General features: G+C 42.5%; 1 protein-coding gene across 4 annotated transcripts; it reads right to left on the bottom strand.

Annotated features, from left to right (window-relative positions):
- Positions 1-364: 364 nt before the first annotated feature.
- LOC105277473 (organic cation transporter 1) lies at positions 365-20,378 on the bottom strand. 4 transcript variants are annotated; one of them, XM_011335847.3, is made up of 10 exons: positions 19,223-20,378; positions 12,711-14,478; positions 11,876-12,247; positions 4,241-4,499; positions 3,907-3,998; positions 3,152-3,355; positions 2,714-2,957; positions 2,409-2,540; positions 1,307-1,664; positions 365-1,085 (listed from the first exon to the last, which is right to left on the bottom strand). In XM_011335847.3, exons 2-10 carry the CDS (start codon positions 12,834-12,836, stop codon positions 827-829), a joined length of 2,046 nt encoding a protein of 681 aa, XP_011334149.1. In that variant the 5' UTR covers positions 12,837-14,478; positions 19,223-20,378; the 3' UTR covers positions 365-826. The 4 variants fall into 4 exon arrangements, with proteins under 4 accessions (XP_011334149.1, XP_011334147.1, XP_011334148.1 ...); XM_011335845.3 differs by having other exon boundaries at positions 365-1,088; positions 19,223-20,376; XM_011335846.3 differs by having other exon boundaries at positions 365-1,088; positions 1,307-1,661; positions 19,223-20,374.
- Between the last annotated feature and the right edge of the window lie 1,171 nt (positions 20,379-21,549).

Below are 21,549 nucleotides of genomic sequence, written 5' to 3'. Positions count from 1 at the left end.
CATCGAATAATGCTTGAATTTTAGAACAAAATAATTATACGTAATGTAATGACGGTCATCGAAATAATCGTGGAGGGAAATTCTTGGGAAATTTGAGATTGAGGAACGAGAATATCACGAATTTGTCTAAAATGTCATTTACAGTAACAGGCGACTGCTGGATTCTCCTTGGTGATTGTTAGGCCGCTTGCACAATTTTCTACTTGTCATTCCATCGTAGTATCGATTTTGTTAATAAAACCGTCAATATACCTACATCCTCGCGATTGCTGACAACTTTGGGCGCAAAATATCGATCGTACAATCGACGAAGCATATTATCAAGTAAGGAAACAAGGTGTCATCATTAGGCGATCATCACATATCCGTCAATAGATACTGAGATATTTTATTTAAGCTAACTGAAATCACACACAAGATTCCTCTTTTAATAACGCATGAACAAAATGCAAAATCTAAATCAAGAACATAAAAAAGTATTGCGTTATACGCTCTGGAGCGCTCGATGAGCTCGGGCGTCAGGTCCACAACCCACACGCGTAACAATCATGCAATGCACACGCAAATATACAGCACTGGGAGTAAGCAAACAGAACAGAACCGTGCTAGTCGACAAAGGCAGGCTTTACAAAGAAAGTACATTATAATAAATGGAAAAATAAATACAATGCGTGTCTATACTGGCAATTATAATACAACGTCGTAAACAATTAACTGTAAGATTGTCTCTTTCTTTTTTCTCTCTTTTTCTGTCTCTCTCTTTTTCTCTCTTTTTCTATCACGATCTCTCTCACGCACATTCACTCTCACATTCTCTCTTTTTCTCTCATTGCGACTTGTGGCACACGTTCACCTCCACCACCACGCTGAACGCCTTCGGCTCAACGACGACGTTTGACAGCTCCTCCTTGGACGCGCTTAAGTTCTTCGCCTCTTCTTCCTTTGACGGCGGCACTACAGCTAGTTTCTCGCCCTCCGGCGTAGTCGCGACTTCCTGCGACGCGATCCTCGAGGTAGACGAACGACTACCCGGTCCGCCGTTTACGAAGTACCTCATCGGCACGCTCTCGGTCTTCTTTTCTTTTCTTCTGAAACATTTTATGTATTTTGATAAAATTAATTAAATAAAAAGACCACAATTGAGAAGATTATATGATCGTTCTTAGTACACTAGAACTGACGATTAAAAACGTTTATTAATACCTATTTAATAATGAAATTGCACAATTCACATCAATTTTACATGAGAATTATTTCTTATAAAGTTATTAGAAAAATTTACAAATATTCTCAATGAAATCAATACCTCGACGTCGTCGGGCAGGACCAAAGCTTGAAGTCAGCCCCGAAGAGTTCGCCCTCCTCGATCGTCTGTGGCAGATGGATGTTAAGCGTCTCCGGCAGAAACACGGAAGTGAGGGCACCAGCGACGCTCAGCGATCCCATCACGATCAGTGGAAGGACCCTCGAGTAGACCGCCAAATGAACGATGTAGGGAAAAGTGAGGAGGCCGATGCCGGCGATGAAGGAGGCTATGCCCATCGCCTGCGATCTCAGCACGGTGGGCAGCAGCTCACCCACGAAGACATAAAACACAGCAAAAGACGCAGCGATGCCGAATTTGCCGATCATCGCCAGAGACACGGTCACCCAAACCGCATCTGCTACGACAAAAATCAATCGTATGCATAAAGGTATCCAATAAGACAAGCGAGTGTCTAGATTTTAATTATTTCGTAAACGAAACAACTAAATATCTCGGATATTTTTATTATCTCGAAAACTATTCATTATTTTTTTTTAAAGACAAAAATTGGCGAAAACGGAGATTGGAATACTGCATAAACTGTACGTATCAATTTCCTAGTAAATCTGTTTTCGATGAGAAAAGTCGTGCATACGCAGCGTGATAGTAACTAATTTATAAGCAGGTCGAACGTTTACTCATAAACGTCGTGACGTCGGCGCGATGGTAATTCCCGCTCGCGTTGAACGTGTGTGGCAACATCATGACGAATTCAATAAGCTAATGACGTTCAGGCCGCCGTGACGCAGAGGCGCACGATGCAGTTTAATACTTTTATTCAATCCCGCGGATATTTCATATTATTTAATCAAATAACATAAAATACACTATGAAACGAGCAACCGCGGACAGGAATGCTCATTGTTGTGCATTTTTATTATAATTGCCGCAGTTCAAGGTATTTGTATACGCAATAAGTAAAGCGCGATAAAATAAATTAGATTAAATTAATTAAATTAATTAAATTTAATAAATGATCGGAGATACGGAGCGTCCAAAATTATTTCTTCCGATGGAAAATTATTCAGATAGATAAAATTACATTCTCGCTCGTAAATGCAATTTCAATCCGGAGTAAGACGTAAAATTGACGAAGTAGTACCTTCGGGCACGAACATGCAGGACACGCAAGCGAGTCCACCCAGCAACATGGTCACGCACAATACCCATCGCCTGCCCAATCTGTCCATCGCGTACCATGTAATGAAGTACGACGGGATTTCCACGATGCCTCCTGTAATAATAAGTATACAAAAATCTTTTATTTAAAAATTTCCACTATGTTATTATTCCCTTATCTGGACGGACTTTTAAAAATACTCAAAACTGTAGCGTGCATATCAGCTCAGAAGAGCTCTCATTCGTGTTAATGACAATCAGTCGGAAAGAGAGTAATAGGACTTTTACCGATGAAGAAGGCCAGGTAATCGGAGACACCCAGATTGGTGGTGTTGTAGGACAGTCCGTTGTACACCACTGCGTTCGCCACCCAATCAAAAGCGAGAATAAAGAATTTTTTCCGGATGTTCGGGTTCGTGATCAGGTCCATGGGCGTCGCGGATGGTGGCGGTGATCTGTCCTCCACGTCGATGTTACCGCCATTGGAGTTCCTCCCGTTGCACGACACCCCTTGTCGTTTTAATATTTCTATCTGCAAATATGGCGAGTTGCCATAATTTCATATAGTCCCTGATTACGTTAGAAAATACAGAATTGATATTAATATACAATATATAATTAGAAAAGTGAGATATAAAAAAATGAAACATTTAGATAGAAATATCTTCATAAAATATAATAAAGATATAACTCGCATTCGTGATTTTAATATCAAAAGAGTTGTACCTCCATCCTTCTGAGGAAGTTCGTAGGCACTGTCTTGCCGTTTATTCTTGCCATGTTCTGAACAATCACTTCCGCTTCGTCTATTCGATTCTTACTAAGAAGCCACCGCGGTGACTCGGGAATGATCCAGTAGTATCCGAAGAGAAAAATAAAAGGCACCGACGTGGCTAACGACAGAGAGAACCAGTCCCTCAACATGTATCCCTGAAGAAAGAAGAAAATGAAAGCACACTTCGGTGGACAGAGAAAAATAAGTAATAATTAAAAATTTTTCTCTTGCATTCATAGAATTCATTCATGTGTCTCACCAACGACTACGATATAATTTAGCTGCAAAATAAAATTTTCTGACGCGCAATGTCATTCTTTATGATGTATAATTTTTCGGATTTTTCTGAAAGTATACATATTCTGAGAGAGACTCGATGCGAAGGTCTCACCTAGAATTTATCTATCTTCGCGCGCCGCTGCGGAGACATCTGAATGTAGAATGCTTCTTCTATTTGCATGCGGCGAACGTGACCGAACGCTCGCGCATTTGCATACGCTCGCATCGTACGGTGCACGCTGATGGATCGCTCGCAAAATGATCCGCGTCGTGCACCCTCGCGTTGAATTTATTTGTGTGCATGCGAGCCGCGAGCCGGCTCGCGGTAACGCGGGGGGCTTGCCGACGTCGAGATACTCCTCGCAATTGTTGGTGTGTCGTATCCCTTCGTTCCTCTGCTGCTTCGCGGACGATGGTATGTACTTACCAGCAACGCCAGCAGAGACATCGCTATGGCGAAGAACATGCAGATTACCATCCCAGCGAATGTTCGGTATCTCGGCCCCATTAGCTCAAGAGCTGTAACGAAATTTACGATGATTAGACGTCATCTCGCGGGAAAACATCATCCATCTTAACACTTCTGTTTGAGATTACGTCTGTATAAGCAACGAAAAAATCGTTCTGATCGCTCAAGCTCCTTCTGAACATTCTTCGGAAAGAATTCGTTTCACGACCTTCTGTATTTTATGAGCTTCTTTTTTATTTTTCTTCTTTGAAATTTGGGGTACGGAGATAGTCTTTACGTGTATCTAACGTACCGAGTATGAAGGGTATCTGATAAATGGCAGGAAAAAAGAGGCCGTTTACGGTCCTCAGCGCCGTGTAGATCACGTAGTTCGGACTGAAGCTCGTGGCGATGGAGAATATCACCTCGAGGAATAGGATGGCGAAGAAGGCGGTCCTTCTGCCCCATTTGTCGGCGATCCAACCGAACACGACGTTGCCGAAGAGGCTGCCCACGTAAAAGAACGTCGTCGACGTGGAAGGCCACCAGCTGTTGTCACATACGAGATCTAGCTATGTGGATGTAGAACGCCATTAAACCACTTTGCCAATAGACAATTCGTATGGGCGAAAATAAGGCGAAACTAAATCAGAGAAATGAATTAATACGAAATAGTGACAATTAAATAATGAATATTTGAATGAAAACAGGAATATTAAATACGGAAACAAAAAAGATAAGAGATAGGGGACGTCGTAACATTATGTCCGAGTTATCTTAATTAGGGGGTTATCAGAGTTTTCTCGTTCAATGTATCATCCATCATAATAAAAATAAAAATGCGCGCGTCGTTAATTAATAATAATTGTGCGAGGGAAGATCTGAAAGCGCGTGCGTGCTTTAATTGAAGCGTTTTCAAGCTATCTGCATCTGTTTTATCTAATCGGCAACTGCAGCTAGCCGTGCCGAGCTGTCACCAGGGATGTCAAGCGCGAAAGTCAAAGAAAAATTACTGTACACAGTCTCGCCATGGAAAATTCTCACACTACTAATGAGATTACAAATATATCGATTGACTGTTCGCGCGCGCTAGAGGGTGAATGTTATTGCAATCGAAGAAGTCATTGCCCTGATCAACCTATCGTTCTATCTATCGTTTTTCCTACATAAGTGTATATCCGTAATGAGAATAATATATAATTGCAATCGTCGCAGCTTTAATAAACGTGATTTCCTCATGAAAGAAAATGTCTTTTCTCAAGAATATAAAATAAATTTTAAGATAATTTCCAAATGTTTAATAAAATTTTGGAAAATTGTGGTCACGCTGGAAAGAGATTGATCAAAAAAATTCATTACAGATTTCTTACTTGCAGAACCTCAGATTCGGTAAATGCCCCGAATGCACCCCGCGTACATACACCCCCGTAATGGCGTACGTGAGCGCCGACATCAGCGATAGAGCGGAGTGCATGCACGTGTGAACACACGCGTCAGCGTCACTCGGCCGATCGTCATTTGTTCGTCAATCCAGCATCGCGCGCGTTGGAGGATGAAGAGAACGGGGAAGCCGAGAGGGAGGTGATGCTGCCTGGACCAGCGGCGCGATGGTGGGATGCGTTTCATCTCGTTGCGTTTACGCAGGAGGCTACCGACGTAAACGCGCTCGTGTTTATCGCGAGGGGGGGCACGTGCGTGTACGTGTGCGAGCGCACGTCGTACGTAAATCGCAAGCTCGACGAACGCGCGTGTGTGCGCGTGTGCATGCACATATCCGTGTGCGCGCGTCCGAAGAACCAAGGTGTGTTGGTAGGCTTCCCACAGTGAGAGGTGTCCATCACCCTCGTTTGACAGGAGGAACACGGCCCCCCTGCGCCCTTTAAAGCCCTCTCCCCATCTCTCACTCTATCTCTCTCTTTCTCTCTCGCCTGTTGTTCTAGCGCGATCTCTGCGAGCGATCTCGCCGCGGCGAAATCGACGCGAGCATCTCGATGAGCGCGCGTTCGTTAATGCGGATGATGATGATAAATGCTTACACTTTATGCAACCGCATTTTGATAAATTAAGGAATTAAGAAGAACCATCAGCGGAAACATTGAATAGACTATTTCATCGGTTTTTTTCTCTGTCCAAGGCGAATAAAATTGATATGTGAAGACATAATTGTGTGAAAGAAGATTAATTCCCCGGTGAAATAAGATCGACAAGATATCTATGATTCATAATCTACTTCGAAAGAGTCATAAAAGTGTGATGTAAAGACCATTATATATAATTATATAAAGACCATTATATAATTCAACTCTCGAGTCAGGAAATCCGTCAGCGTCCGTACTTGTGCGACATCGCGCACAATAATAAAGTTTGGATAAACGTAGATATCGCTCGGTGTATCTTCCTCGACGATCTTCACGGAGAAGCTCTCCTAACGAGGAGGCGATTGCATCTGCGCATCAGACTGTGTGTATCGACGAGGATGCAATTAATGTTATTAGTAAAAACGGTGCCGGCGAAGTGCCGTCCCGTGTCGATAGGCGCATTCGTACAAACGAAATCTCAATCGAGTGCCTATTAGCCTCGGCAAATAAAGTCTCCCGGGTGGGTGTTAATGGCTTTGACACGAAGTCTGATTTAAGCAAATTGCCACTCACGGACTTTTGAGGTCTGCGCGAAACGCGCAAAAGATAAATTGCGTGGAAAGAGCGCCCGCTGATGATGCTATCGAGTTATTGTCAAGGCCAGTGCACGCGCCCATAAGGACACTAATAGCATGTGTGTATTTCGTCACCCTGACACACTTCGAAATTAGTATTGATATGACCGCGGTGCAATTCGTTATCGCGATTGTTTATGCAGTTCGTTGCACAAACTTCGCACAGGTTCGAAATTAATTACATCAGCCGTGACAACATCCTAAAATGGTATCTAGAAAAAAGTGCTGAAACGCTGAACGTGAAAGAGGAATATAGAGAAACGAAGACTGGCACGAAAATTTCGATCGTAGTCGCTGTTTCGCAGTCGGAAGGTGAATTACAGCGAATTGCACATTCGGCTAGTCGAAAATTAATTTTCGCGACTAACATCAACGTTCAGCATGACTCGGGTTTCTGCTCGCTATACGATATTCATCTAGGACTGCAACGGCCCTATCTATGCGCTCCGGGTATACGAGCCGCGCGTATTTACTGCACGCTCCGGATTTACGCAGACGCATGACGCAAAGTGCCATCGAGGCAAATCCTGTCCTTCCGTTTTCCGTTCTTCATCGCGCTATCGCTTTCTACCGTGTGCACCCATTCGCTAAACGCTCTCCATTCTTCCCTTCCATCATTTTTAGAACGCTCGTTTTGTCGCGAAAAATTCGCGCGATGCTTTTCGTAACGGCGATTCAGATATTTGAATGGTACATTTATTGAGCATTGGTCTGAAAAATTGTTATGTTTCTCGTTCTCTTAGGTCAATCAATCAAGATACTTAATTAAGCAAATTTCTTGAGCAGAACGTTCAACAATTATAATTTTTCCAGTGGGAATTATTCTCACGTAATTTATGAGATAATGAGTCCGATGACATTCGCGCTCTGCTCTCCCGATAATTAATATAAAAGGGGAAACTCTTGGAGTTTCTATTTAGTTTGCACGTCAATCTACAGAATCAACGATTTTCAAGCACTCTCACGTGTTCATGCATATTCATGATTCATTAAGTTGTGCTCGCTGGTCCGCGTGATATTCAGAATGACGGCACTTCGCGAAACAAGCAAGAAACAACTTTATAAAATATTTGTTTTGTTACTGCATATAGCGATAAGCCAGGCAAAGCAATTTTCAAGAGACCACAGAAGCCAATGGAAATTCCTGTTTGCTTTCAAAACATAATTGCGGAAAACAGCGCCAACGGCAGATAAATCGGTGGAATTGCTGGAAGACATGGACAAGCACCATTTTCTACAGCTAAGTTAATTCAAATATAATTGTGGCAGCATCACAGCGTTAAATATTTATATTAATTTTATAAATTATGGAATATATGAATATAAATCATCTCGGCTTGCTATAAATTAGATCCGGGCAGGGAGAGGCGGATATTGTGATGTATTCGTCTTCGGCGAGGTTGGTTGTCACATGTCGACACGGAAGAGACAATGACCTGTTCCGCGATCTCGTGCGGCGTGCTGTCATCAGAGCGAAGCTCCTAAATCGAGCACGATAAATCATCGGATCGGAAGTAAAGTACGCTAGCGCAACCACCCACACGCTTATTTGCCCCTGGCTCGTTGACAAACACATCCGCAAAAATATTCCATAAGATTTCCATAATATTTCTCAAGTATTTCCATAAGGATAAGTATTTCAAACAAGCATTTAAAAGACCGCTTCGCTACTTCTTAACAAACTGCATATGTGCATTAATGCATTAATTAATGCAAATATTCTTATGAGTAACCGACAGAATCTTAATTTATGAAGATGTTACTTTAAAGACAGCACGCATGTCGCATTACACTCGTAAACAATCATCCTTAGAGATGCAAATTGCATCTGAGAGACGTTCGAAAAACCGCGTTGCTGATAAAAAAAAATAAAGAGACGCGCGAAAGGTGCAGAAATGAGAGGAGAAAGACGAGAAAAAGAGAAACGGAAGCTTGTCACGTTGAATCTGGCAGTGGCTAAGTACGTAGGAATATATACCCTCTGCACGAAGAGAGCTAGTAGTTTGTGCGAGGCGTTTGATGTGACATATCATATGACCGGATGCGGGGGTAGGTAAATTGGTCGGCAATTGCTGACGCCACCAGAGCTGCAACCTATCGGCCAGTCACTCGGTCGCTCATCAACCTTGTTCACCTGTTGATGATTCCCGTTGCTGGAATTCCGCGAATTACGGCCCCTCACCGAGATCTTAGAAATTTCGTCAAGCGTCGAAATCGCGTCAATGCGGATCAATGCAACGCGTTACGTCACTCGCTGCAATTTTCGGCGAACGAGAGAATGAGTCGTTCATTACCGGTGACATTGATGGATCGATTATCGTCATCGCGTTTGTGATTTCGTGCTTTGTTGTCGCGGAATTGTTTAAATTTCTCCGCTGTTCCGATCGTATCGATTTTTCGCAACAGTAGTGAAAAATAAAGTCCGGGAGCAATGATACCTCTGTTCCAGTAATATTTTAATTCGCTGATTCGACAATAGTGTAGAGAAACGTGCATACAAACAAGAATTGAATTTATTTTTCGCGTTTATCGCATTAAATTAGATCCGTTTGAAAAACAGAGCTGGATTCGGCCGTTGTCGTATTTCACGTCACTTAAATAAATTTTGCGAATGATTAATTGAGAGGACGGAAATGCACGGCTGTAATTCACGTAATCGCGGATCGCACTGAATAAAAGTCTAATGGAGCATGCAAATATCGGAGAGCGGGCAGAGCACGTGCAAATATACAATGAAAAAGGTGCGATAGCACTGCGCGAGGCACTGATAGGCTTGATGTTTGCGCTTATCAGATTTATTTTAGCGAATGCGCGAGTAATGCGGTAATTCTGATTTATCAGGTGTCACGGGCCAAACAAATTGTTCGAAGATATTAATATTTGCGCGACTAGATATGCAGAATAAACACAGACGATTCAAGCCATGTACGAGCATGCTTTTTCTTGAACAATTGTCGCTTCTAGCATTTCGGCGATGGTGCAAATTTGTTTGCAGTTATCTTGCGATTAGTTCACAAATATCTCTATTAAAAATTATAGTCTACGAAACTTTTTAAATTACGCTACGCACATTACAGCAGAGTCGGTAAAATCAAAGAGAAGAAGAAGGACTTGAAAAAATGGAAAACACGCTTAGATCCTCGACCCCGTGCATCGTGATCCCCGTTGCGACAACAGTTCACTGCGTTGTCTAATTGTGGCAATTTAATAATGTCTTAATGGACACTTGCGACCGCTGCCACGTGACCGCGAGGTTTAGCTGTCAGTCTAGTTGTTTTCTTCGCGAATACTGCATACGGCACGAAATTCCCATGGTTTCTTTCGGAAACGCGATACGGTATTGACTTGACGCGGATTAGCGCGGACTTAATTCGTATCGCATTCTCGAATCGCTGTTTGCAGAGACGAAGGCAGTGTATAAAAGCGCGAATATATTCATAGACGCAGACAAGAAAATCTTACAATAAACCGAAATTATTTATATGCGTATTTTGTATTTTTCTGTAAGTCATTTCGTTCTGCAACGGGGACTTGATCTCTGAAACGGAAATGCTTGCGAACGGCGACGAAGATTTCATGAAAGCGAGATGACTGGACCTCGTCGTAGACTGAGGATGTGACGAATCATTTAGAATATCCATACACAGCCGCGGTTGGTTAAAGATGTTAATTTCATGCCTTTTTAAGTCGCATTACGTTGGAAAAGTTACTTTACATATTTACATGCTAAATTGACATGCTCTTCCTTAATAACGCCATCGATTAAATTTAACGATTTTCTTCTGATCACGTTCCCCACTCAGAAAATTGTCAACTTTGATTTCTACCAAAAAATCTTAACAATAAAACTTGTTTATCACGCTAAAGCATTGTTCGACGTTCATTTCGATAATCATTTCTACATATTTTTAATCGCAGTTGCAATTGCACGTGACAAATACTATCTTTCGAAATTCAGAAATGTATTTGCAAAAACATAGGTTGCCAAAGATAATGCTAATATTTTACGACAATGGAACCGCGAAGTATAATAGACGCGGGAACCTCGCGTCTCAACATTTTGCCGTTTCCGCGATACCGCGCTTAATCGGACCTAATCGCGCGTAATCCGCGCTCCGCCGTTTAATTCGTTTCGTGTCGATCGTTCCCGTCTCATCGCCGGCAAATATTTCACGGAAAGCGAGATTGTATGTGCGAGATCATTCACGAGAACACGTAACTTCGTTCCGCGAACGGGACCGCTACGGGAGGTTCGCTACGTTGCATCGCTGAATGCAACGCGCGAACCCGGGACAAGATGCGAAAGGCCAAGGCGACGTGGGTCGTGAAATCTGACGCTACGCGAGGAAGAAATTCGCCGGCGACGATTAAGGCGTTAATAGAAATATTAAGCAAATCGCGCGAGCTGCAGCATTGATATAGTCATATTTCGCCATGACTATATCAGAACTCTTAACTCGCACAAAAATCCCTTTTTTCGCGAATCTGCAGAAGAAAAGTACTTGACTCTGTAAAATTGAGCGTAAATAATGAGATCTTAATCAGTAGCGTGAAGAAATTTAATCTACCGTACAAAAGATTTAAATTATAGTATGATTACGGAAAGTAGCCTCGCAGGACGTCTGTTTTGCAATCTCTGAACGATCGCTTCATTACGCGCCATTCTACAATTTTTTGTGACACCTAACAAATATATTATGCGATCACTCGCTTTGAGTCTTGGTAAAGTCAGCCCCATCGACAACAATTTAAAATTTTTTGCGGAACATTATACTGTGCAACGACGCATAGCTTAATGACGACATTGTCATTAAGAAGTTACTGAAACAAACATGCAGCATGCCGACCGACAAAAAGAGAATATATTCTCATCTCTATGCTGAATAAATTTTTCAAATATCTCGAATATCGAAAGATTCGCTTCTCAATGACATATATCCGAAAACACACCTCGACTTTTTCACATGAATCCACATGTATACCCCCGTATGATGAAAGCTATTCGCGCAGTTATTGATAGTCGCATCGGAAACAATCGTTAGCTTTTAGAATAGTTAAAACTGGCGCTTGGATCTTTATGCATAAAGCAATCGTCGAGAGCTACCATTGCCCACTCGCAATCACTGCATCATGAGACGTGAGTGCCTCAAGTGCCTCATTATCAAGGAAACAGTCGCCTCGACAGCGACGACATGCGGCTCTCGTTTTCGGTGAAAGAGAGAAAGTCGAGTTTACCTCGGTGACGAGAGTGCTGTCGTAGTCCCTGGTGTCGTAGTTCCATCCGTATCGACACTTGCTGACCGGCCAGTCGGGGTTGCTGACCGGCGGCGGTAATCGGCTTGGTGATAGATGAAACAACGATGAAGACGTGGTCGACGACGACTCGTCGTCGGTGACGTTGAGCGGGACGCCGCGTTGCAGCCACGAATCAATTATCTCCGTGTAATTCACGTCGTACATGTGACATTTGGAGTAAACCCTCCTGCTGTCGGACCTGACCGAGTACGGCAACGAGAGCGCCTTTCTCTCCTCCAGGGATATCACATCCGTCAGGTTCTCCAACTCCGGTATCCGGCACCAGTGGTCTGGCGAGGCGCTCACAAACACCTGTTTCGAGATCGCGAGATCTTCGTTAGATCGATCAATTGCATACGCTGTGTACTCGATTACCTTCGCATTTGCCTTTCACCGTTCGTAATGTTATCAATGAAACAACTCGATTGTCAGTACCAGCCGGTTTTATAGAACAATGCAGGATTTGTATAGTTGATACTTTGAATATTTGGTGAATTTATAAATGACGATTATTAATCCGATGTATGTTCTAATTTATCAAGAGAAATACTTATATAAGACATGTAACGTTCTAAACGTATTTAAAGTCAGTCTCCAATGTGAAAAAGAAAATTTTAAAACATGTTTCACTTAAATCGCGTCAATTAATTTTTATCCATCAGTCTGTTGCTGTTGCAACAGTCCCGATCTCAACAATGATCTCTGGAAATCCAAGGAAATCCGGTCACAAGTGGTATACCTACGAAACGACATCGTCATCAGCCGTGATGCTTACTTGCGAGAACGCCAGAAAGGCAGCCGGTAGGGTGGCGGGTATGCACAGCAAGTAGTACATTAAGTTCTGGTATCGGCCCTTCTCTCCCACGTGTACCAGCACCTCGTCGAAGTCGATCGAGCTCATCTTGCCGGCGGTGCCGCGACTCTGCCACGTCTCAACAGCTTGACCGCGAGGATGTGGACGTTCACCACGGCGGTGGCGGCAGCGATGACGAACGTGCAAGATGCAACGGTGGCGTGGTACACCTTCGAATTACACGGCATGACCGCCGTCGCTCATCCTCGAAGGCAGCCACGCCGAATTACAAACGCACGTTTCTCTCTCTCTCTCTCTTTCTCGCCCCGACTTCGCGCACCAACGCTGAGGAAGCTTGCTCCTCCTTGGCGCTACTTCCTCTTCTCCACCCCCGCCTCTTCCTCCTTCTCCTTCTCCCCGTCCTCTCTTTCCGCCTCCCCCTTTCGTCCTCCTGCTGCCGCTCGCCTCCCTTTAATGTATCCCCGAATCGGACCGTTTTTTTCGAGAGCGACGAGCTTTCCACACGCGTGCTACTGCGCCAACCGGAACTGCGTTTGGTACAATGCTACTAAGGTCACGGTTAAACCCAATGGATCGTGACTGAACGGTATAGGGATACCGATCTGCCTCTGGTTGAAACGAGCGTTGTGACCGACATCTATCATACAATGACGTCGCATCTCATGTCTCATATCGCAGGTGAGATCCGAGGTGAGAGGTAAAGTCAACGAAATCTGTTCGAAAGTTCTCCGTAACGTGACGATGCGTCGATCAGTTCGATTCTTCCGCTTAAACTTGCCTAGATTTGAGACATCGCGCCTCGAAACTCACGAGAACAAAAGGAGAAAGATTGATATAAGGTAAAAGAAAGGGAAGCGGCAGGTAGGTAATAATTACTCGCTCGCTCGTCAAGTAGTCTGATCCTACACGGTCCGTTTTCACTTACATTCTCCGCCAGCTTGCCGTTGTCTCGAAAGGATCGAGTTAGTCTCTGGTCTTCATCAACCCCTTCGCGAATACTTGGCGCAAATACTGTTCACTGCGTCTTCCCAATGGCAAGGGGATCACTCCAAGCGAACACCTCGAGCACTTTCAAGCGCCATCGAGACGCACTCGCGACTCCGGTCTCCCAAGTCGATCGTCCGATCGCGCGAGGATCCGATTCACTCGATCGCGACGTCCGTCGACGTTCGCTCACCCTCGCTCCGCGAACTGTTTACGGAAGTGACGCGCGTCCACCTGATCTATCCTCTCCTTTCTGTCTCTCTTTCGCTCGCGATGTACGCGCACTTTGCTCAGCAACGCGTGTTCTCCCGCAGCTCGTCGCGAGACCAAACACTTGCCGACCTCACCGCTCGCGACTCATTCGCGACAACGCAGCGGCTCCTCTCTTCGCGGCTCGAGGGACCGTCCCTTCATCCTCGTTCACGCTCCGCGTCCGTCCGCCACGTCACGATCGCGATCACGAGCGCATAGATCTCGGCTGGTTCCGGTTGCACGTCGTCCTCGCGACAGAAGCGGCTTACACGCCGCGGACATCGCGGCCACGACGATCAGCCATTGCCGGAGAAGACCTCCTCTCTTCTGATCCTACCGAACATCATCTTCGTCGGAGATGTCTCTCCACCTCCTCTCGCGGCCGATCGAGAGTCGCCGCTGCCGTCGTTCCTCGGCCAAGCGCGTCGCCGCAGTCTCCGGACGCTCGCTCGCTTCGCCGCTTCTCCGTCCTCCTCTCGTTCTGTCTCCTCCTCTGCAAATCAAATTCCCTTCATAGCGCACGTTGTCCATCGTAAGTGCCTTGCCATTCGCTAGTTTCCGCGTGTGACGCGCGCGGTCAGTCGCGACTAACCGCACGCGATAATGCCGGCTGACTGATGTAAAGATCAGCTGATTCTGCTTATTAGAATTATGTTAGAAAAAAAAGGAAACGTTGGAAACATCAAAGATTCACGGGACGATTGTCTGTAGAAAACATGTCAAGCTCTAAAGAAGATTGTAGATATTATCGGACGACGGCGTGCGAGATTATTCCGACACTAAGGATGAAAGAAGCTCTCAACGGTTTGTCATTTCCTCAAGAAAAAATAAAAGTGTCTTATTGATAAAAGCGATATAGCTTTCGAAGATACTTCTTCAGTCTATTTCATTTTTTCAGTGTAACAATAAGATCGTTATTTTTTGCTGGACGTGCAATTTTTCAGAATTTCTAAGACTTGTGCATGATATCTAAAAGTCTGTATGTTTTAATTCTTATGCCTACTCTATTATATAATCATTCTTCTCCTGTCGGCACTTTTATTGTCGGCAAGAATCCTACTCTTTATGAGTTATTCTCTTGCATTTATGCAAGCGTTTTCAACTGCATGATAAAATCCTTGAAGTTTCAAGGTTCCATGATTAAAATAAATGAAATAAATAAATTTCTAAATAACCACGAATGCATAAATGACATTAATCGATCCTTAGGCTCTAATCTTTTATAATTAAGTTAGCAGTGCATAGATGTATAATGCCTAAAAGGTTCGCGCTCCAGCCTTAATCGGTTGAATTTATTAATCGATTGTGTTGTGTGGCTGGATGGAGCTTCCGCAATTAGATCATCATTGTCGCAGTCCTATGCGTCGAAGTACGCAAACTCTGTGAATACAGGCACGTGTCGGGGAAAAATGAGGAAATGACGGAAGAGCGATAAATAAGCGTGGACGCGCACTGGTGGTGGAGGTAAACAGCAGCGATGTGGCTTCACCCGACAAAAGTAGGTACATATCTCCTATTATCTCCGCGGCATGTTCCGCTATTTTCAGCGTTAGGATGTGCGGGTGTAGCGACGCGTGCAAGATGCAAATCTCGCATTTAGGCACTAGAAGATCTGCCAGTATACTAACACTATTGTCTCTTTAAGTTTTGAGTTGCCATACCTTTTAAACTAACTACTTTGATATTAAAAAATTATTCCAAATATTTCTTCTCATAAAATATTCTCAAACCACTGGTTTTTGGTATCTTAAACACAGTACGAAAGTAATTTACCTTTTAATTTTGCAAAAGAATGGAAAATATAATCTGGGTAATTTTTAAAACATAATTCGAAGAACATTTATATTTCTTAGTGTTATCTTAAATATAAAAGATATAAATTACAGCTTTAACAAAAAAAGAATGAACTTAACATCTCAAGTGAATCTAAGAAGAGTAGCAGTCTCATTAGCAACTTGTAGTTTTTAAAAATCACTATTAATATTAATTGAAGCTTGATGTCTTCCTTTTTGTTAAAATTAGGGAATAACATAAAATTAATTTGACGCTCAGTTAATCCGGAGTAATGTAGTCAGAATTTACTTAACGCAAATTATCAGTATGTATCCAGATATATTCCCCTCAAAAATGAAATATTAAAAATGAAGCATGCTGAATAAGCGCGATAATAACTAGAATAAGTAAACATTATTGCAACAAACTGCGTCAAAAAAAGCAGTTCTCCTATTAAGCAACAGCGGGATTATAACATGCAATAATTCGAATCTACGTCATCTGATGTAGGCTTTGATAAGTCGAGAAGAATAAACATACTTCCCAGTAACTTGTCGTGTAAATTACGATCATCCGGCGATGCGATTGCATCTTTACATAATTTTGTATAGACATAAGAACCTCTTACACTAGCGCATGTAATGCTATTTATATAATCATGTGTATCTAAATGGTAAAATGCTCAGTGTAGCAAACCGCTAATAACGTAAAGACGTCTATATAAAGATGTCTATACATATATTTACCGTACATCGTAAACTATGCAGTTTCTATTGCTAAGAAATCTGTGTGTATGTGTCTAATACGTTCTGCTTATCGACATGTAAGATATACAAAAGTGGCTGCTGCGATGTCACTATTAATGAATATTTATTATGTATAAAATATAATATAATTTCGTGTATAATTTAAAATAATCACAATTCTGAAGTATACAGAATCAGACTTCAATATTTCTTTTCGTCATTTTAAAGATCCTTTGATATTTTGGAAGCGATATATATCCAAGACAGTAAAACGTAGAAGATAAATATCATACGAATTATGGCCAGACAAGATCGTGCACATTCACGTGATTGTTGATAAATTAATATCGTCACGAAATCGTCAATGATTATGCTGTCGCGTGGTATACATCTATCTCATGATTCAGTTCCTTCTGTTATTGTCTGTTTTTCCATCAAATAATGAAATAAAAATGCCCAGAAATTTTAAACGTTGTTCAAACAATTTTACAGATTTCAAACATTTTGTTTGTGATTTTTTGGAAGCGACCAATCAGAATTCTGTTAAGATGTGGCGTGATCGTCTGGCATAAGCAGTTTGGGAAAATTTTGATGATACGAAACGTTGATGTTTTTAATTCCGTAAGACAGAGCTAACAATTTTATAATCTGATAATGCATTGAGAATACATTTTTCGCGTAACCAGATGCCTCGTTTTTGTGTAATTTTGCGTCGAGATTATTTCTGCTGATAATGACAATTGCCCCGAAAATAGTCGAGCCATTTGTATGCATTGTCATAATCCATATTTGCAGCATTGTGACAATAATTAATTGCGAAAGATTATAATTAAACTTGAGTAATGACAATTGTTTCACAGTAAGCAATCCAACTTGACTTTACCAGTAAATCAAATTTGTATGTTTCGTAAATTTGTATTCAGCTTCAAATAACAAAATCTCGTGCATTAGACTTTTGGTTAAAAGCTTCAAGTTCAACTTGATATTGCATAGTATTAATAGAAAATGCTAACTTATAATTAACATAATCATATTTACGATAATTTAATAATTTAATCGAAAGAAAATACTTAAAGAAAAAAGAAAATACATAGAAAAAACTATATATATATATATATATATATATATATATATATATATATATAGAACTTCCTCAAGAGATATCAGCGATTATTTTCCAAAAATGGAAGAACAGTAGACAATTAATTAAAATATAAATTATGTTCTTATTTATTAAGATTTCATAATTTAGTCCATACGTGAGTAGTCCTTCAATTTACAAAGTTGACTAGTATAAGTTTTTTCTATTTATTCACTCACCATACCACTGACATCGGGTAACCCTAGACCTCAGGGGCATACGCGGTTCGTGAGCGCGTACGCACACGCGTGCCCTCGCATCTCTCTCATTGTTCATTACAATTACGAGTGACGTCACGGGTACAAACAATGTCATTCCGCTTCGCACGCCTTCGCATTCTGCCCATTCCTCTCTTTCCTTCCTGAGCGCAATCTCCCATTCGTCGTCTCTATCGTCCTTCCGTCTGCGCGTTCGAGATGCACGACTATCTGCGCGCCTACGTGATTCTTCTTAGATTCGACCTGTCCCTGATAGTATCTTTCTCAATTCCACAGAAGTAGAATACTCTTTTTCGGTTCCCCCCTCAGTACAAAATTCGTTAATTTTTTATAAATATCGTAAACAAATTGAAAAAAGTACTTTTAGTGACGTTTACCGTCTTATGATCCTGTTTAAATGTTCTACGCCTACAGAAAATTATTATTGTCGAAAATAAGTATTCAACAATAATGCGCATTACAATATCCGATAAAAATAATAGCAATATCTAGCAAAGATAGCATGTACAAAACATTATTTATTATAGTTTACGAAACTTTGAGGAAACGTCTTACTTGATACAACGGAGCGGCCAAACTTTTATATTGACTTGATGCAAGTCTAAATGATGTATCTTGTTATTATGTTTTAGTCTCATAAGATGTAAAAAATATGAAAAAATATATATATGTTTGGCTGCGGAAAATTCATAAAACCTTTTATTTGACTATCAAATGTTGATAATATCGATGTAAAATCTTGAGAAGTAATACGTCAATCTACGAATGGATAGCTTCTCTCAAGAATCATCTGTATGTGCTCTTACACCTGGTGAAATTAAGGATGTGATCACTTCTACCCCAGCGATAATATAATAGCTTCGCCTGATAAGAGAAATGGCGGATGACGTGCTTTACTATGACGTGAATTCTCTGACGCGATCAAGCGATCACACGTTTTACATGCATTTAGCAAATGCACAAGAGATTCACAAGGGTGAATTTGAAGAATTTCTAAGCAAGCGAGTTTAGATGAAAGGACGTGAAATGAAATGAGTGCAAAGCGCTAGTATCTTCTAATGTATTATCTTCCAATATTCCACTTTATTTCAATTCGTTTTGGTTCTTAAAAAATACCTAAGAGTAAATACCTAAATACCTTAATAATATAATAAAATTACATTGGATATATTTGTGTATGCAATTCGTTACCAGCAATTCGCATTAAACTATTCAAAATGTTTCCGAAAAGAGAGATGTTTCCGTAAGTTAAGTCAAGCATCGGCATTAAACGACTATATTTTTATATCAGTGCACGGTCGAGTAGACGCCAGCAAAAATTTCAACCCCATCAATGAACGATCAGTCGTCCGATCTTACCGGTACCAATTCACTCTCTGCGATTTCCTGCCGTGAGGATGCAAGAAAGCTCGATGAGGCGCGCGCGTCCGGCCGCAGCTTCCTCTGCGCTGTGCTGATTGAAATGCGGCAGCGCGTAGATGGGGCTGATGACGAGGATGATGACGATGATGCTCTCACTTGGATGGACCACCTCGGTGACCAGCGAGACTCCGCCGCCTTGTCTTCCTTCGCGAGCCGCACGTACACAAGAACGCCCAAGGTGTCACTGTATAGCCTCGATCGGTATAGGCTCGCTCGCAAGCACGCAAGCACGCACGCAATGAGAGGCACAAACGCACGCACACGTACGCGCACTTAACGCGGCACTCGGAAGTTCGGTGGAAGCCACGAACACTCTTCAGCGAATCAATCGAATCACTGCACCGCCCGGCATCCGGTTCACCTCCGTTCTGCCATGACAACGGCGACGTGTATGTGTGTAACAGCACGCTTCCCTGTTAAATAATCGCGCTTTACGATGTCCGTTGTCTTGGATCACCACCCCGAGTCATCGTTCTTCACGCGTGCGCTGCTGAAGGGATGACGACAACCCTTCAGGGAGAATCGCGATCGCTCGATGTAGGATCGAGATCGAGATAGATTGTTCGCCCGCTACCTCTCTTTGGGGGACCGGTCCACGGGACGTTGATCTCGCGCCCCTTCGACCTTCCTTCGTCCCTACTTAGTTCTCCTCTGTCACTGATTTCTTTGATTACCGTCGTTGCTTCGTGGGCAGTCTCGCTAAGCAGATCCACTTTGTCTTTTCCTTCGTTCGTTCTTTCTCTCTCTCTCTCTCACGCTTCTTCTGCTATTTATTTTTTCTGCCTTCCTAACGGAAATCGATTTTTCCCTCGATCTTTGTGCGTTCCCTCTTATCGTCTTTCTTTCTTTCTTTTTAATTACCGCTCCTCTGTCTTTCTCATTCCAAGTTCCACTTTCTCTCGACCTTTCTCTCTCTCTCTCTCTCTCTCTCTTCCTATCTTTCTCTCTTTCTCTCAGTCACGCTCTGTCAGTCTCACCCTAGTAAGGAGTGCACTACTATCAGAAGGAGCAAGTAGCCTCCATCGCGAACTGTGGAACTGAAGCTACCGTGTATAGATGCAAGGGGTCCGCCGCGTTATCCCGTCCGTTATCGTCTATCATTTCGAGGCCCCCCCCCGGGTTTCCCCTCTGTCGTCCCGCGAATCTGATCGGTCGATCTTTCTCGATCGACCGTACGTGGCATTCGTGTCCTCTCGCTTTCGTATGACCGACCCCCCTTCCCAACCCCTTCCACTTCCCAACAATGATCCTCCGGGACCCCTCGCCCCTGGCTCTCGCCATCCCAACCGAGGTGGCCCTCTCAGTATAACGCGACACACAGGCGGCTATCTCGACTATTAATATATAAAAGGGGGTTCCTCGACACTCGCCGCCCGGTAATTGTGTCCGCGCGACCAGCACAGCGCGGTGCTCTCTCGCCGATTTAGGTTTCCACACCGGCCTAAACCCTTTCTCGCCTTCTCTCTTTCTGCCTCTCTCTCTATTTCGCTATTGCTGACCTCTCGGTCATCAAATCTCAGTGATCGCAAAGGTGATCGAGTCTACTTTAAACTACATACTATACTGTATACTAATTTCTGCAGAGAGATTTGATGGAAAAGTATCTCCCTTGAAATTCATTACAATGTTAGACAAATTTCGACATAATCGTTTGTTAGTGCGTAACATATAGATGAAAAACGAAAAAATAATTGTTCGAATAATCCACGAATAAGTTCACTAGATTTTTGAAACGGCAAACCCATACTTTTCTTTTGCGCTTTCACTTACGCAAAGGAAAAAAATTGCATTGGGTTTTGGGAAATATTTATATTTTAACATGTTCGTCGAAGGTTTCAACGGCGAAAGGGTTTGCATGAACCGTAACTGGGTCGAAAGGAACACCTTGTCGCTCCATTTGAATAAGAGCACTCGGTTATCAGGGTAAGATAGATGTCCAAGTATCACATCCGCGTGCTCAAATCAGGGCTACAGCGGATGCTATTGAGGAAGGTTCGCGGAGCACAGGATGTCATCACACTAAATCTCGCATTTGTACACTTAGGCATGGCATCCAAACGAGAAGGAACGGAACGGAGCGAAAGGATATAAACGTATCATTTGATTTTGTAATATTGATGAATCTGATGCGCATATTTTTTTATTAATTCACTAAGTTTTTTAAATTAATTGTTTTAATAAGCTTACCTTTCTTTAATACAAGTTTTCATAAAAGAGATTTATTCCTGAACATCGTAAATTTTAATTATTCTCATCAAACTATT

Source organism: Ooceraea biroi, chromosome 3 (genome assembly GCF_003672135.1).
Source record: "Ooceraea biroi isolate clonal line C1 chromosome 3, Obir_v5.4, whole genome shotgun sequence".
In the NCBI taxonomy this organism is placed as follows: Eukaryota; Metazoa; Arthropoda; class Insecta; order Hymenoptera; family Formicidae; genus Ooceraea; species Ooceraea biroi.
This window is presented reverse-complemented; position numbering and strand designations above follow the sequence as displayed.